We start from the raw sequence: 19,325 nt of genomic DNA on the forward strand, positions 1-19,325 counted from the left end.
TCACATACAGTAAGGTCCGGTGACCTTGGAGGCCAGAAATGTTAGGATGCGTCATTTTGTCCAGTGTGGCCAATCCACCGGTCACGAATTCTTTGATTTAAAAATTGCCGGACTGCCAGATGCTAATGTGGCGGTGCCCCGTCCTGTTGGTAAATGAAGTCGTTTGAATCAGTCTCCAATTGGGGAAAAAGATAATTCTCAAGCATATCGAAATATGTTATTCCTGTAACAGTGTTCTCAGCAAATAAAAATGGACAGTACACCTTTTCCCGTGAAACCGCGCAAAACACATTAAATTTTTTAGAGTCTCTCTCATGTTGCACAATTTCAAGTGGTTTTTTCTGTGCCCCATATTCTAACGTTATGGCGGTTTACCTTTCCATTTAAATGAAATGTTGCCTCGTCGCTAAACACTATGTGCGATATAAAATGTTCAACATCCATCATCTTATCAAGTACGAAGTTACAAAACTCCACACGTCGTTCTTTATCACCCTCACGAAGGGCTTGCAGTATCTGAAGTCTGTATCCTTTCATGCGTAGACGTCGACGCAACACATGCCAGACGGACATAGGAGGCATGTTGAGCAATACGGCGAACAGATTTCTGAGGGCTGCGTGTGAAACAATGGCTGACGCGCTCCACGTCTTCATCGGACACTCTGGGACGGCCAGGTGACTTACCTTTACACAGACAACCTGTTTCTTGAAATTGTTCATACCATCGTCTAATGCTCTGTGATGTAGGAGGATCAACACCATACTTATTAAGAAAGTCACGCTGAACAGTTATTACAGACTCATACTGCGAAAAAAGTAAAACACAAAACGCTTTTTGTGGTGCAGACGCCATTTTCACTAGAAATGAAGTAGGCGTTCACTCAAGCGCGCTGCTGCTACCTAGCGGGAACCATGTAAAACTTTAAAAGATGCTTTTTTCAACAGTACGTTGTTGGCGCATTTAGCTCAACAAACAAAATAGTTATGATTTTATTAAATCAGATGATTCTTTTTGATACACCCTGTACTTCAAATCCAAACAAAGCATGTTTTTGAGCCCGAATTTTGCATATTTTGTCCGATATCTCAGAAATGGGTGGTCTAACAGGTCTGGAACGTATTTTATTAAAATTTTCTGTTTATTTGACACAAAATCCAATACATTTAACAACTATCTTTACACCATCAAATATTAGTTTTATTTTATTTCTATCCTTTCCAAGAAAATCGAGCGAAATCATTCGCTAGCTGTAGCTCACTAACAAAGCATTTCCGGACATATGTTTGTTTGTTTTTTTGTTTTTTTTTTTATTTATTCTCTGAAATGACAACAATTACAAATCATTTTATACTTAAATGCAAAAACCCTATTGGGTTTGTCTGCATTTCACTAAATATACTATTACTTATTTTATGCTTTAAATTAATTTGTGGTCAAGTCCATGCAGTTTTAATACAAGAGTAAACACCTCACCAATAATGCAGTCACTATAATTAATTAACATTTATAAAAAATAATTAATCCTAACAACAATAAATAAATATTCAAGGATAACAATAACAAAAACAACAAACAGAAGAAAGAAATATAAAATATGCATAATTTAACTCATAACAATATACCCAAAAACATGTTTAAAGCTCAGATAAAATCATTCAAATAACAACAAATAAATAAATATATATAAGTTACCTTAATTGTATTTGAAAATTATTTTCAATAACATTTATAACAACAATCGTAACAAAACCATCAACAATCAACAACACAACAAGAACCAGTAATATTAAATTTCATTTTTCCATAACAACTCTTTTAATGCAACTTTAAACAATTTACAGCTCTTAGCATTTTTAACATTGCTTGGAAGCATGTTAAAAACTGTAGGCACATAAACTTCCAGAGTTCTACTTCCATGTGAACTTTTTTCACTATTTTGATGAGAGGAAACCATCTGAGAAGTTTTCGTCGGGTTATTCGTGAGACACCCTGTATTGAACAGAAGCATCCTTTTTAAGGCTTTTTTTTTTTTTTTTTTTTTTTTTTAGATTGCAGAGACTGAAGTTTATTGGAGGAGAATTTTTTGTTAAAAAAATAACTTTTTTTGTTAAAATCCATAGTTGCCAATGTTTTATATTACACCGGTTTGCTATGAAAAAGAGAGGTATTTTATGTTTTTTTTTTTTTTTTTTTTTTAGGAATAAGAAACAGAAAGAATACACCATGCTAAAGCCAAGCCAGTCATCTGTAACATTGACTCCATCCAGCAAGTCATGTAGTGTGAGTATTAAAAATGAGTGCTTTTTAAGACATTACCAATATCTGTTTAGTACAATGCATTTTCAAAATTAATTTTATGGGTACAATTTCCTTATTATATATTTTTAGAAAAATGCTTAAAATCTATAAATTGTTTTTTATAAATTGATTTATTAACTTAAATAAAAAAAAACATTTTGGGCTAAAAATTTTGTCTCCACTTTCTATGCAAAGTAGGTAGCTATTTACTTCCACCCATCTGAAGTAATCCTGTCTCCCTGGGGAGCAAAGTAAACAGCTCTTTTACTGATATAACAATTAGGATATTGCAAACAGCTCCTAACAAAAGCAAGCGATCTACTATTATTGAGGTTATGTTAGAAATCAATATTGTTTTGCTATAAAGAATTGGAGGAATAATTAATTATTGTATGTGTGCCATAAAAAAGTTATTTTCATCTGTAAGAGAATAATTATTACCATCTCTCCGTACTGCTCAGTTAAAATTTTCTCTCTGTGTAACAAAGTGACACTTTCTTTCCTTCGTTTACAATGTTTCACTGGATCTTTAATTCGTTGGAAATCATGTAATAATAATGGGTTACTAGACACCTAAACCTTGGCTCGGGAGGTTATTTTAAGGACAGTTCAGTTTTTTATTACGTTCCCTTAACACTAACATAATATAAAACAATTTTTGAATGGCCATCTTTTCTAGACATATGGAAAGAAGTAATCATTAGTGACCAGCTGTATTGGATGTCTGACCTCAGGGAACAAAGCAAATTACTAAATATGACGAAGCTGGCAAAGGAATGGCAGTAACTAGCTGCCCATCCGAGCACAAAGGGCTAATGTTTATCATTTATATATTTTTATCAGCACATAACTTCTATTAAAACAATTATTCACAACATAGAAAAATATTAGGATTGCAGTCCAAAAATAAGTAGACAAAAATTCAGTTTAGTTATTAAACTTTAGATTTGAATAGTCGGATCTTAATAGGATTTGAATCTTTCAGAAATATTTTTTAGTTTGTATACGTATAAACTAATTGGCAAATATCAAGTAGTTTTTAACTTTCTTTTTGGTCGGTTAAATGATTAAACCTTTCAAACCATCAGACCATCTTCTTTATTTTTTTACTTTTAACCATCAAAATTCTATAAAATAAAATAAAATAACTAACTATAATGCATGGTAAAAAAACATCTTTTGCTCATTGCATTGTGTATGTTTTTTTTTTTTTGGCTAAAATACATTAGTAGTCTTTGCATTTTTTATATTTTTGTAGCATAAAAGCTTTTACACGTGAGTCCACACAACAAGTAAGAAATTAATGTAGTATGCATGTTAGAAAACCAATTAAGAAGTCATTTGAAAGGTGGTCATATTTTTTATTTACTCATATAGGAATTAAGTACATGAACTATAATTTTTATACAATTTTAAGATTATCAAAAAACCTACCTTATGATAATTATATGAAACTTTGCATTTCAAATAAAATACGTCAAAATCAATTGATTAATCTTTTTATTTCTGATTTTTTACAAACAGTATATGGAGAATTAAAATTTTTTTTGTCATAATAGTTGCATACTATTATAAATATTTATAGGATTTGTCATATTAAATAATATAAATAATAAAAAGCTATAGTAAACTTCAAGTAAGTTATTTTTGAAATCATGATTTATCACTCTATACTGAAGAGATTGGACTTGAAATAAATATTTCAGTTGTTCGAACAAGGAAACTGCAAATAAAAACAAACTGCTCGAAAAAGTTAGCTTTTAGTTTGTTCTTTCCATGGATAAATATAATTTTTGATAGTTTTCAAAAAGCTTTTTATCTTCTCTTAATATTTCTAAAATACACATAATTATGAAATTAATGATTTACAATATTTATAATTGTTAGTGGCAACCTGCCTTGCTCATACAAAAAGTAAATTTGACCACTTGTAGAGACAAGGCTGTGGTGACCGAGCATCTCCCAGTTTTCAGCCACAGATATCACAAAGCAGCGCAGAGTCTAAACTACGAACATTAAGAGTGTACCATCCACCTCGCAAACGGATCTACTCCACCTTACCAGCTTCCACAGAGGTAGGTGATACTTACACTCATATTATGAGAAAATCATGTCATAAAAAAATTTGAGATTGATATATGTAAAATTTTAAAATAAACAAACAGTGATTTAGTAGACTTGAATAAACTTGCAGATCATCAGAATATAAAATAGGTTTTCGATAAAATTATAAAATAATAAAATAAGCTTTAACAATTATTTAAATTGATTGATTAAAACTTTAATTTCTATCAACAAATTTACAACAAATTCAGCATTGTTCTTAAACTATGGAATGTTCCTTGACTATGATTTTATGAATGCTTTTTTTATTATTTGGGCCACAGTCTTGATGGTACATATGTGTTGTAACCTGACCAAACCATTATTGATTGTCTTTTTGAAAGCATAATTGGCCTTGCTTTATATGGACTTTTGGAATAGGGAATAACTTTAGGCTGGATGAATACTTCCAAAACACGAAAATTTATTAGATTTATGTGAGAATTCACTTAGATTTGACACCCCATATGAGCACATATTAAAATATTTCATTACGTTAAAAGGATTTAGGCAAAAGCCATATATATCTGTAGTCACATTTTGATTCCAGAAAAGAATCATTTTTATGTTCGAATGTTGAATTTAGCTCCATTTTACCTTCTGCGTAGTGCAGCATCTGAGGATCTGACATTGTCACAGACTTTACTCTGTAACAAAAATTTAATTTCTGAATTATCACAATCTCATTATAAAGTCATATAAAACAAGATTTATACATGCTAAAACTTGGTAAAATTCTAAATTTAGGGGACTGATAATAACTAATGACTCACATAGTATACAACATGAAAATTCTATATGTATTCTAAGTTTATTTTAGGACCAACAACTGAATTGGGATGAACATATACATAATATTCTAATGGAATAAACTCCGGAATATACGTTTTGACAAATATAACCTTTGTAATGTAATGTACAAACTTTAAAAACCATAAATTTTCAATATTTGCCACTCAACTTTTTTTGTATAGGAGTTTTTATAGTTCTACAAAAGAGAGGGGTTAGAATTTTGTTAAAACTAAATAATGACAAATCAACAAAACTTTATTTACGGATTCTAAAAGTATTAACTGTTTTAGTCAAAAATTTAGTAGAAACCATCCTAATTACAAAAACATTTACATAACATAAAGTGCCTAATACCAATACATATATTATAGCCATATGTATACAGGGTAATACCAGAAAGATATGTGTTATATCACTCAGACTCATAGACTGAAGTTTATCAGGAAAAGCCTAGTGAATGTACAGGGGAAATAAGTTATTATGTTCATGTATTCATTCATATACATTTGTATAGAAAACAAATAAAGATGTGTTGAGTTGGCTTGTTTCAGTTGAAAAGTGATCCAGAAGTATCAGTACCTGAAATACCTTGGATTCGCACCACAGAGGAAGTGAAAACAACAGTTTCTAAAGGCAGTAGTTCTGTAAGTTCTATATTTCAACTTAAAAGATTTGAGATCAAGTAACAATGGTTTCCTTGACTGTATTGCTTGTATTTTACATTTGTATAGAGAACTAATTTCATATTGGTGGAAATGCCTTATAAGTATATTCCTTCATAATCAATAATATCATTTCTCGACAAACTCTATAAATAATTGTCAGAGCCTTATTTTCTTCTCTAAGTATTATATACTTATTGCTATTTCACAAGCCCAACCACAACTAAGGCTACTTCCAACTGATTATAATCTTCCAACTTAGCCCTAATTATCTACATTTAGGACAGAATTATGTGACTTGGTGACTTCTGTGGTTGTTTTCCTTAAAGTCCTAAAAAATCTCCCTATTTACTTTTATTTATTTAAATAAATAAAGCCTTTGGATCTTTCTCTACATTGTCAAAATAAAAGTGTAACATATTCTACAAATATTTATGGAAGTAAAATGAAAAAATCTGATTTTTTGATTCAGTTTAACAAAATATTTGTTCATAGTACTTCTTTCCAGTTCATGAGTTGTTCAGTTGAGTAGAAGGGCCTCAATGACGCTCCTGGATTCAGGCAATGAATTTTTTCATAGTTTGTCATGGCAGGATGTTGAAACTTTTGGCTCCTATGTATGTAGACTGCTCCTCAAAAACAGTCAGCCTGTGAGGAGGGATATTGAAGTTGTGGCCTGATCAGGTGTTGTAAGACTGAAAGTTAGTCCCCCTTTATGTTTTGCTTCTGTGCATGCTTTGTTGTTTCTAGGATGTAAAGTGATACACTAGTACCTTGTGATTCCTGAAATCTGCTCTGAATGTCTCTTGGGAATCAAGGCTTGCAAGAATGCAAATGGCTATCTATTGCAGTGTAAGGACTCTAAGGACATTTGACTTGGAAGAGTCTGTACCCAGTCAGTCAGTCTGTACCTTATGTGTGCTTCAAATAATGCAAAATCTGCAGTTCTTAGTCTGTCATTGTCACTTATTTGTTTTAATTTCATTTTTTGGACTTCAGGTAGATGGAGTACTTTAAAGTACTCCTTTAAAAGATTACAAAATGACAGCTATGAGGAGTTCTTTGTAGAGAACTAGTCTTCTTCAAGGTCTTAATAGGAAAACTGGAGGGAGTACTGAACCACACTTAAGCCTATCTTTCCACAAGACGACTTTGTAAATAGCTCTGAAGAAAAAAAAAACCATTTCTACAATGAAAAAAATAGTTTTTTAGACAACGCTTACCCTAAATCAAAATGTTATAGAACAAGACTTTACATACAAAAACAAAATAATAGGCTTTTAAGTAACAAAACATTCACTGTATTACATCAGAATATACAGGGTGATTCATGAAGTTCTCCCCCCACTTCTACAGCACATTGTACTAGTAAAAATAATGAAAAAAATGTTATATAAACATAGTCCGAAAACGCTTCGTTAGCGAGTTACAGCTAGCGAAAGATTTCGCCTGAATTCCTGGGTAAAGAGTAAAATAAAGCCATACTGAACTTTTGGAAAGGTTAATTAAGTAAGAAATATCGTGGATTCTTATGTATTTTTACCTGATAAAGCTAATAAAATAGGTTTCAGAACTGTACCTGTAGTAGTTTTTGAGGGATTCAGGGTTAAATGCAAAAAATTGGGGCACGAAACAATGTTTTTTTAAGTTTGATGTACAATAACTTTGTTAAATTGGTAATAAATACATAAAATCAACAAACATTAATTGTAGAGAATTTAATTCTGAGAAAATTGATATAATCAAAGTCTAAAATAAAACAGAAATAAGTACCAAAAATCCGATTTTATTCAGTATAATACATTACTAGTTCTAAGCAAAATTAATCAGCGTTGGGCCAACCGCACGCAACCTTTTTATAATAGATGTTCGAAAATGAGGCCATCATTATCAATACATTTTGCAGCACGTTTGTGTATTGCTTTTGTTTTGCGTTTCTTAATTTTTCAGGACTTCCCTGTATCTGCACAGCCGATCCATAATACGGGCAATTTAATTCATCACAAGAATTCACTTTTGTCTTGTATACAATGTCTTTCATCCATCCCCAGATGCAATAAATCCAATGGAGATAGATCTGGTGATCTTGGTGGCCAAGGGTGAGGCCCTCCACGACCAATCCAGTGTCCAGGAAATTGATGATTTAAGTAAGCAGAAACGGCACGTGAAAAGTGGGGAGGTGCTCCGTCATGCTGGAAGTACAAATTTTGTCTGAGATGTAAAGGAACATTCTCTAACAGCTGCGGCAACTCTTCTTGAAGGAAATGCAAATAGAACTCAGCATTTAGGCGTCCAGGTAATATGAAAGGTCCAATCAGCCGATTGGTGCAAAAAGGCCACACCAGACATTCACTGCTAAATCGGTGTTGAAAGTTCTGTTCCACTACCTCATGTGGATTTTCTTTGCCCATGAGTGGTTCATTGTGCAAGTTATTGACACCATCCCGAGTGAATTTTGCCTCATCCATAAAAAAAATACGCTTGTAGAGATTGATTATTAATATTCAAAAAGTTGCAAAACTCCAAGCGAAGCGGACCATCCCCTAGCTGTAGATGTTGAACCTTTTGTTTATGAAACGGATAAAATTTTGTTTCGATTAAGTGACATCCACGCCGTTGACTGCGAAACTCCTATCCGCCTAGAAATACGTCGTGTACTTACACCTGGACTGCGATGAACAGCATTAATAACAATATCATCATCAAGTTGGACAGCTCGTTCATAATTGGTTCTAGTACTTGGTAGTGATCCTGTTTCCCGAAGAGTACGAAAAGTTCCTGAAATTGTTTTGGTATCTGGAATCCTCCTATTAGGGTAACGTAGTTCATATTCTTCTACAGCAGCTCTAGCAATTACCATTACAGTAACCCAAAATAGAAACCATATCAGCGTATTCCTCTGATGTAAATAAGTAAGGCATTTTTTCGCTGAATAAACAATCGAATTATAACTCACAGAAAAATTGCATTTAATAACACGATTCACAGAACCCGATCTCCTGCTGTAGCTTGCAAAACACCACTAATACACAGTTCTAACGTAACAGTACAGAATACCATTGTTGATCAGCTGTTATTCGTGCGTTACTAACTTAGAAATTAATAAAACAAAAAACTGCATTTCGATATTAGTAAACAATAATGGGAAAATGTTTGCTTCATTTATTTTCGAACATTTGATGTAAATGTTTATTAAAAAAAATACAACGTAATAAAACATGATATTTTTTATTTACAAACCAAATTTATTTAACAGTTAATCCTGTTTTTCTCAATTTATCTCATCATTAAGGAACAAACATTTTGTTATTTGTTTTTATTTTAACTAAATACCGTACGGTATTTCTTTACAGCTAGTAATGTATTATACAGAATAAAATCGATTTTTTGGTACTTATTTCTGTTTTATTTTAGACTTTGATTATATCAATTTTCTCAGAATTAAATTCTCTACAATTAATGTTTGTTGATTTTATGTATTTATTACCAATTTAACAAAGTTATTGAACATCAAACTTAAAAAAAACATTGTTTTCGTGCCCCAATTTTTTGCATTTAAACCCTGAATCCCTCAAAAACTACTACAGGTACAGTTCTGAAACCTATTTTAATTAGCTTTATCAGGTAAAAATACATAAGAATCCACGATATTTCTTACTTAATTTAACCTTTTCCAAAAGTTCAGTATGGCTTTATTTTACTCTTTACCCAGGAATTCAGGCGAAATCTTTCGCTAGCTGTAACTCGCTAACGAAGCGTTTTTCGGACCTATGTTTATATAACATTTTTTCATTATTTTTACTAGTACAATGTGCTGTAGAAGTGGGGGGAGAACTTCATGAATCACCCTGTAGATAGAACTTCCAACAAAATTGACAGGATCAATGCTCGACTAGAGAAAATAAACCCTTCCTTAGTTAGTAATTATAAAGAAACATGGTATAAAAAAGAAGTCCTAGAAAACACAAATCTGTTCAGCTACAAATTAGTATCAGAATTCAGCATGAAAACTTTCCTTAAGGTTGGTATTACCATTTATGCAACAGAGTTGCTTCAGGATAAAATAGAAGGAATAATTAATGTTCATGATCAGTGCATTGAGTTATTGCGTGAAGTGGCAGTCATTAGAATTAAAATAAGAAAAGTTACCACATTTATTAAAGGAGGTACAGAACAAACAGAAAATTGGTTCAAGGCCTGGAAACCTTGGCCCAGATCCTTCAAAAGATACAAGCATAAAAGCAGTGTGTCATCCTCATGGGTAACATAAACATAGATTCTCTGGATAAAAAACATAACTATATTCTAATGCAAGACATCCTGAAAAATTAGGATATGAAGGAAATTGACTTACCACAAGAATACTTACATACAAATTACTAACGTTCAAATTATTAGCACAAGAATATCAGACCACACAAGGCAACTATAAAGCAAACAGCATAGTACACCAGGCACCTTCTGTCATGGAGCACAGGCACATGAACAACAGAAATCTTCAAAAGCTGAAAACACGTCCAATCCAACAAGACTTGACAGAAGTCCATGGCTTTGAGGGAGTTAACGACGCCTAAACAGATTTCTTCATGTACTGAATGATGCAATGAATGAGACTTCCTTGTTTGTTAAATCAAGAACCACGCAAAAACCAAGTAAACCCATGTCGAATAACCCTAAGACAATTCACTTGAAAGGACTGCTTGTTGACCCAAGATCATTACAACGCAACAGGTAATGAAGAGTAAAAGTTAAATGCGTCACATATAAAGAAGGAATATAACTTAAGATTAAGCTACTTAGACAATTGCTCATAAAAACACCGTGGGTGAAGCTGTTAATAAGACAAAAGCTTTGTGGAGAATAATTAACTCTGAAAGAAAATCAAAAGAACAAAATAAACTTACCAACTGAACTTAACATACAAGGAACACTCTCATCTGACTCAGTAAATATGGCAGATTGTATGAAGAACTTTTTTGTCAACATAGCAGATGACACAATCCATATCAATGGACAACCTACGGGTCAGGAATGATACTACCAGTAGACAATTCAAATATTCCTTGTCAAACGACCAGAAAGGAGGTGTCTCAAGTTACAAACAGCGTGAAACCAAAAACTTCATCAAGGTACGATGGAGTCTCAGCATAAAGAACTAATTGACCCTATAGTAAGCAAATAATTTTTGTCCGGAAACTTCACATCTGCTTTAAAAATGGCCATAGTCTGCCCAATTTTCAAACTGAGATCCCAACACAAGCCTCAAATTATTGACCGATTTCTTTAACACCAATATTCTCTAAAATAATGGAAAAACTGATAGTTACTAGGCTTATAGACCTTGACAGATGAACTCCTTACAACCCAGCAATACGAATGTCTGAAAGGCGACAACCGCACTAATCAGTCTGGTAGATTACCTTATTGATTAACTTGAAGATGGCAACACAGCTACTTTTAGAATACTTTCATTTCGACTCTGACTACTAGATTAATATATTCTACAGTTAAGAAAATCTCTTTTATCTTAAGAAGCTCAGTAGTACTCTTCTTTTCTAACATGCATTCCATTATTGTGGTTTCTTATAGCCACTGACAATGTTACATTTTTATCTGACTAACATAAAACTTGATGATATACAAGTTAGTTATACATTTTTCAGATTTAAGTAAAATAGAAATAGTTATATAATTTTATATAACGTTATAATTAATAAACATGATAAGCATCCAAATTAGAAGTTATTTTATTATCACACTACCACTGGAAAATTGTTTTGAAATTGCCTTCCTTGTTTTTTTTTACCAAGTATTAGCTGATTTGACACCAGTTTTGTTGTTTTAAAATTTATGTATGGTCATTTCAGGATTCTGCATATACAGAGGAGGGGGAAGGAAACTGGTCAGGAGGAGAGAGCCGAGGACCAACCCCCGTATCTGACACTCGGATAATATCCAGGTGAGGTGTTATACAATTCAAATTTTACTTTCCGTTAAAGAAATTAAATTTTCTCTTGCATAGATCACACATGGATAGAACTATGAAATAATTACATATCCAATTGTATATTGGAATAATTTATTCATGTAGTTTGTTTACTTCTAGCTCCCACACTGTGCAATATAATCTTTTCTGATAAAACAAGCAAACCAATTTTTTATATGAGAGGTTAAAACATTTTTAAGTTCTCTTATATTAAAACATCAGAGAGGTGAAGAATAAAGTACCAGATCAGGAGAAGTGGGATGTTTGATTGTATCCCAACCAAATTATTTATTTATTTATTATTTATAGTTTTTTGACATTAGCTGTGATGCCTGTGTGAATAAATTAAATAGTTTGATATGATTTGATTCCTAAATTCATGGTTTATGATTTGATATTAAACTCATGTTGAAACCTGGCTTTTTTACCTCTTTAATAAAGAAAATTAGATGCATACAGTTAATAGTTTATATTTTCAGATGAAGTTGGACTAAAATCGTCAAAAGTATATATTTTAGTTACAAACATATTACTAGTTTATAATTTTTTCTAAGGTCTTTACTGTTGTAATCTCAGATAATTTATTGCAAAAATGCAGACTGTTGTATGTAATAGATGTTAAAAATGGGTTAGCTTATACATAGACAGAGAAAGAGCAAGAACATTTTGTATGAGAGCTATCCAGAAAGTAAGACGTTTTGAAATTAAAAATTAACCTACTGAAATGGGAACATTTTATTATATACATTTAAAAGTTACGCTCTGAGGCTATTTTTTGATGTAATCCCCGTTCAAATTGAGACATTTATCATAATATGACACAAGTTTTTCGATTCCAGCTTTGTAGAAATCTGCCGTCTGAGATCTTAACCAGTGATCTAATGCACGCATGAGTTCAGCGTCACTATCGAAGCGCTGTGTTACAAGCCAAGACTTCATCGCTGGAAAGTGGTAGTCGCTTGGTGCCTGATCTGAGCTATTAGCGGATGATCAAATACTTCCAAATCAAAATCATCCAAGACTTGTCATATACGATTGGCTGTATGGGGACGTGCATTGTCATGGAAAAACAAAATTTTTTAGCTCAATTAATTATCCCCTACACTTGTTTTGTATTGCTTGCCGTAGCTTCTGCAATGTTTTACAGTACCTCTTTGCATTGATTGTTGATCCTCGTTTTAGGAAATCAACCAGAATCACACTCTTAGAATCCCAAAAAACAGTTGCCATAATCTTTCTCGCTGACAAAGTTTGGAGACATTTTCTTAAAGAATGTGTGTGCCCCCATTCCATAGACTGCATTTTTGTATCAGAATTTACATGCTTCATCCATGTTTCATCAACAGTAACGATACGATCGAGACGTTCGTTACTATGTTTGTCTTATTCATCAAGGAAAGTTAACGATGTAATAAGTCTTTGTTTTTTATAATGTACTGTAAGGATTTTTGGAACCCACCTGGCACACAATTTGTTGTATCCAAGCTTCCCTACAACAATTTTGTGAAGTAAACTTAAGTGAAATTTGTGTGAAATGTTTAGAGAATTTAATCATTGTGAAAAAGTGATTTTCACAAACTTTGTCATTGATTTTCAACATCACTAAACTAGGCCGACCGCTATGACTATCGTCATGAACATTGGTGCGGCCATTTTTAAAGTCAATACACCACTGCCTTACTCTTCTTTCACTCATTATTCCATTTCCATAAACTTCACACAGTTGGCGATATATTTCAATTGGTTTATGGTTTTTTGCCAACAAAAACCTTATCACTGAACGCACTTCAAAAGGGGGGGAGTGGATTTTCAATTGTAGCACACATTTTAATTAATCACAGTTAGATAAGTAAAAAAGATACAGACTGCAAGCGACTACAGCTCGATGTGTACTGATCACTAGAGTGTTTTGACACCAAGATGGTGACTGTAGCCCCACCCACTGACGCACCATTCAAAAATGGCTGTTACTTTCTGGATAGCCCTAGTAAAACAGTGGTATAACTAGTACTTGGCTTTGGGGGTAATAAATCTGATTGAAGAGCATACACTGAGATGTTTGGAATAAATCTAAATAAACTAAGTGTAAATAAATTAGTTAAGCCTAATACGAAGTAAAACATTTAACTGCCATATTAAAAAAAGCTGGATTGATTTTATACCTATATTTAAAAATTTGTTAGGGCTCCTGAGTGAGGTGTTCAATCCCCATTAGTTACTACATTGATGTGTAATCTGGGGTTGTCTGGTTAGGTCGCCCGGTCGGTGATCTCGCCACCCGAGCCCAGAGGGTTTGGTAGGGACGAGAGAGGGTGAATCCCGTCCACACTGAGTTGGGTAATTTTAGCACTTGAAGTTCCCATAAACGACTGTTCTAAATTCAAAATTTTGAACGCATTAACAATTTTGGAGCCTTCTCAAAAAAATAACATTTGTTGATAGGAAATGCATTTGAAGAGATTGATAGGGCCTTGATAGAGACGAGGAAGAATTTTTAGCCCGACTTTTTCGTCTCTTGTCATTTATACTCCTAAATTGACTACTAGGATTGTGTTAACAACTCTCTGTAGATAAAACCTGGGCACCCTTTGCTGAAGGGTGTTCCATACCTTCCTCCACCACCAGACAGAGGACTGGTATCATTCACAAGAAAAACAAAGGCTACACATTTATTTCTAGCCGGGAGCCTTAATGATGCTAGACCATCCTTGTGTGTATATAACTACAATGGAGGAAAATAAAAGGATAGAATTACATTATGTTCAAAGTTAGAGATAAAACTTTCATTATGTAAATATTTCTCATTTAAAAAATTTTAAAATTGAAATGGTCTCTACATGATTTGTTAAATTCTGAACCTCGTAGAATTCAGTTTGGTCTCTTTTGAGTTTTAAAAACCTATTCAATGAGTAATAAAGTACCCTAACAAACAACTCCATGTCTCTTTACAGATTCAAAATAATAATTAGGTTCTGCTGTTCTTTAATCCGTCAAGTCGAATTTTACGACTTGCATATCACTTAACATATTGAATACAGTTTTCCAGTTAACTGATCGATATGATTTTTCCATCTCAGATTATCCAAAATAACACTACAAAACATCCAGTTTTTTATGGTAGTTAGTTTACTTTTGTAAAAAGTTATTTCTAGTTGCTGTAAAAATGTGTGAATAATTTTGAGGACATTACTAAATAAGTAATTACTATTTTTCAGGTCAGAAGATTTGCTGTACGTCAAATTCATTGGTGGAATCACAGAAGAAGTGCTGAGGAAAGGAATATTTACAAATAAAGCTTTAAAAAGCATTTTTCAAAGCCACATAGATGCCCATAAACAGTACCTGAATTTGGTAAATGCTTTGAACATATGCTTGTTTGAAATCTGTTGTACCTTTATTGTTTGTGTAAGAATGTGTTGAACAATAACAAATGTAAAATAATGTGAAGTAAATTTGTCCATGAATAAAAATTGTTAGGACTCACTGTAAATAACACATTCAGATGGTTTGAATGTGGTGAAAAAATGTTTTACAAATTAAGTTTGAGAATATTTGTACTTAAGCTGTATTCTCATGTTATTTTGGACATAAATACTTGAAAAGTTATGTTTTGCTATGATACACACACACACATATTTAACCCTTTGAGTGCCAACGTCCAATTTTACCGGACGACAAAAGTTGGCCGAAAAGTGCCAACGTCCGATTTTACCGGACAACAAAAGTTGGCCGAAAAGTGCTGACGTCCGATTTTACCGGACGTTAGGGAAAAGGTCACTAAAAATTGTAACCTTTAATATTTTTAAATAATATCATATTGAAATGTTTGTGAAGAATCGTTCTTTTCAAAATAAATTGTTATAGTACACTTCCGATCAAACTTTAAATTATGAAACTCACATATAAACATTTTTGGTTGTCATAGCTACCAGAAACAATGTGACAATAGTTTCTTAAAAGTTGTATAACTTACTCATTATTGAAGATAATAATATACATTTTTCAAGATTTACAGACAATTGCATACACTTTCCAGTGATATGGACTAAGAAAAGGATATGAATTTTTTTGGTCATAATAATTTGGTTGAAAAATGAAATTAAAAAATATTTTTGAATTTTTTTAGGTAAGTCCATTTTTGGTATTCCTAAATTTAGTGTTATGGTAACTTTGTTATTTTATTAATTAAACAGAGTTTTCAGAGAAAAATAAAAAAGAATCATGTTGATAGCTTATTAAATAATCGAACTGTGAATTTTTTACTAAAACCTTGCAAAATGCCTGAAAAAGGGCTGGCACTTTTAGGTACACCCACTAGAAAAATACCTGGCACTTTTCAGTATACCCACACAAAAAATACTTGGCACTCAAAGGGTTAATATTGCATTGTAGTTTATGCAAAAACAAATACACAAAAATTGGAATAAAATATTGAATTTACAAAAGTTGCTATTAGAAATACTTTTCACCTTAAAATAGACAATGGTTGTAAGGATCAGACTATTAGTTTAGGATTAATAATGGTATATAGTTTAATTTTTTATTGCATATGAAATGGTTTTTTTTATTTATTGTTATGGATTTTAAAATATTTTATTGTTAACTTGATATTGCTAAATTTTGAATCCTGCATTTATTATTCCTATACTATATAAGCCTAACTTTTCTTCCTCATGAGACATGTTTGAACATCTAAGTAATAAATTGACAGTAGTATTTTAATACTAGTAAGAAATTATTGTAGTTTTAGTATATAGAATAGTGATGCTTTTCAGTACAAAATCTGTCTTTGGTAATAAAGAGACTGATTGCTCTTTACTAGCAAAAACCACTGCCTCACTGTGTCTTCAAGGAATCTATGAAAGGCAATTGTCAGGGTGATGTAAAGAAAATATATACATCTAAAATTAAAAATACAGCCTTGTAGTACTCCTCAACTTATTGATACTTAGTCAGGTTTTATTTAACTTATTGTCTGATTCTCATTGTAATTTAATTCCACTAGTTGTCTTATATTGCTGCTTGGATAGGTTTGAAATCAGTCAGGTTTCTTTCTAATTATTCTGATTATATATAATTTTTGTTAATAATCAAGCCATGATCTACTTGTTATGGCTCCCAAATGTCTTGTTAAAATCCAGTAGTACACTTATACAAACTTCAAGCTTCTATTGTGGCAAAGTTTGACTAGTGTAAATAAACAGATGGTTCTCTGTATACGAACTAACAACAATACATTTAAGGTTAGATTAGTGAAAATCAATGACGTTACATGTAGCTTGATATTTTGAGATATTAATAAAAGCATTATCTAGGCAGCTATTACTCCTAGTTGGCAACTTATTCATACAATAAAAATTATGCTGTCGCAACACATTTAAAAACTGTACACTGATATTTAGTTAAAATTTACATCAAAATTAGATTTAAAATCCCTACCTAAAACTATATTACACCAAGAACATAAATATGTTAGAAGCCTATCCAAGTTATACCGAACAACTATTTGCGTCACCTGAGGGTGAATGGTGTAGAGAGGCAGTAACAAGTTTCAGCTCTCCAATAATTATGATGGATTCCTAAAAAATAAGCTAATATTAGCAAAAAGCTAATAAGTTCTTTAGCATTAAAACAATTTTTTACAAAGACTAAAGTACTCCCTCATTCCATTGTGTCCTGTCCTGCAAGAGCAGTTTACACAATGAAAACCATCAGGATAAGAGTGTATGGCTTCATCTCCACTTAACCAATCTTTCAATAAGCATACAAGGCCTGTATGAGGGCCAATACGTAAATTCTCAACTATTAAGAGCTCTGTACACTCCAAAATAGAATATCAAGTTTGAGATTAATTTGTTTTTACCTCAAATAATTATGAGAACCACTATTTACCACACTAAATTACTTCCTGTTATTATATCATGATGTTGCATTTCAGATGAAGATAAAATGATTTTTGATTTTTTTTAAATTGTGTGCTGGCAAAGATTGTCACCTCCAATTTCTGAGGCATTGCCTGGGTAATTCTCTTACAAGACTGAGATTTAGTGCTTTTTTTTATTTTCTGTATTAAAGCGATTTTATTGTGATCATAAAGAAATAAAAGTTGTAGAAATACTAATATAATTTTGGAGTGTGTTATGCATGTCAAATTGCACTTAAAATTATGTTAGTGTAGAAGTTTTATTTGTTTCAGCGGAGAATGCAAGAAGAAGTAGAAAAGCTGCAGCTAGAGCTTGGTATCCCAAAAGATGACAGTCCAGACTTTGTGTCTAGTTATGAGTCGATATCCACCACAGAGAGCATAAGCAAAATCTCCAGTTCAAAAGTTGAGGATAAAGAACTAATGGAAGCGCTGAGACAATTGAATCTTAGTCCCTCATTGAAAGCGGATGTTGCCAAGTCTCTTGGTCTGTATTCACCACTAGATATTTTGAGCAACTCTAACAGCACTGAGAGTCTGAAGGTCCGTACTCACAGTAAACGTACAACATTCTCCTCACCATTAGAGGTGATCCACGATGTCAGCCACAAGGCGGAAAAGTTACCTCTCAGTGACGATGACAGTTATGAGATACTGAGCGAGGGCTCAGAGTCTAGACCTCTCACGCCTCTGGGTCTCTCTTGGTGAACTAGAGACAGTTGACTGCGGTGCAGTGGCTTCTCTCTATCTGGCTCTCCACAAGTGCTCTGTGAGCTTTAAAAGGTCTCCTATGAAGATATGTTATATTTGGATACTATTTTTATGTTGAGTATAGGTAGCACATATTTTTGTATGAATAAATAGTATTTCTTAAATCTAAGATTGTTTTCTTTCTTTAATGTAATGGTTAAGCCTTTCTAACAGAAGAGAAGAAAAAAATAATCATCCTAAGAATATGAGGAGAATAGCCGGTATTAAAGTTGGTAGAATAACCAAATAAGTTGGTTAGTTGGTTGGTTGGTTGGTTGGTTTAAGTTGGTGGCTATAGTTGGTTAGATTTGGTTGGTAGTTGGTAATATTCCTAAGAAGTTTGCTGCAAAGCTTATTGTAAATTAAAAAAATTTATTTTACAGATTTGGTCAAATGAAATCGTGGAGTAAACCATGGATTAGTTCGGAATTGCAGCTAGTATAACCTTTAACTTATAAAATGATTTGCAAAATCTATAATTTGATACATTTAATGGTGATGATTCCTATCTTGTCTGTAACAAAAAGTGCAGGTTTACCCAAATTTTCTCAATTTTAGAAAGTCATTGCAGGATATATGCCAGCTGCACATCGGAGACTGTGATTAATTCAGACATTTATAACATAGTTTTAATCTGAATTCTCGTATTATAAGCAGGATTGTCCTTAGATGTTCGACAAGCAGCTAACCTGCATGCCTTCTTAGATGTTTGACAGGCAGCGAACCTCATACCCTCTTACATATTTGACAGGCAACTAACCTGCATGCCTTCTTAGATGTTTGACAGACAGCTAAGGTCATGCCCTCTTA

General features: G+C 32.6%; 1 protein-coding gene across 1 annotated transcript in view; it reads left to right on the top strand.

The window, feature by feature from the left end:
* Nucleotides 1-18,645, top strand: part of LOC124352847 (spermatogenesis-associated protein 7 homolog) — a 31,192-nt gene extending 12,547 nt beyond the window's left edge. Inside the window, exons 4-9 of the mRNA XM_046802553.1 lie at nucleotides 2,200-2,281; nucleotides 4,234-4,374; nucleotides 5,746-5,838; nucleotides 11,724-11,815; nucleotides 15,058-15,193; nucleotides 18,039-18,645. Of these exons, the coding sequence (XP_046658509.1) occupies nucleotides 2,200-2,281; nucleotides 4,234-4,374; nucleotides 5,746-5,838; nucleotides 11,724-11,815; nucleotides 15,058-15,193; nucleotides 18,039-18,473 (979 nt within the window). The 3' untranslated portion in view covers nucleotides 18,474-18,645. The remainder of the gene's footprint in view (nucleotides 1-2,199; nucleotides 2,282-4,233; nucleotides 4,375-5,745; nucleotides 5,839-11,723; nucleotides 11,816-15,057; nucleotides 15,194-18,038) is intronic.
* Nucleotides 18,646-19,325: the final 680 nt, after the last annotated feature.

Source organism: Homalodisca vitripennis, chromosome 1, assembly GCF_021130785.1.
Source record: "Homalodisca vitripennis isolate AUS2020 chromosome 1, UT_GWSS_2.1, whole genome shotgun sequence".
In the NCBI taxonomy this organism is placed as follows: domain Eukaryota; kingdom Metazoa; phylum Arthropoda; class Insecta; order Hemiptera; family Cicadellidae; genus Homalodisca; species Homalodisca vitripennis.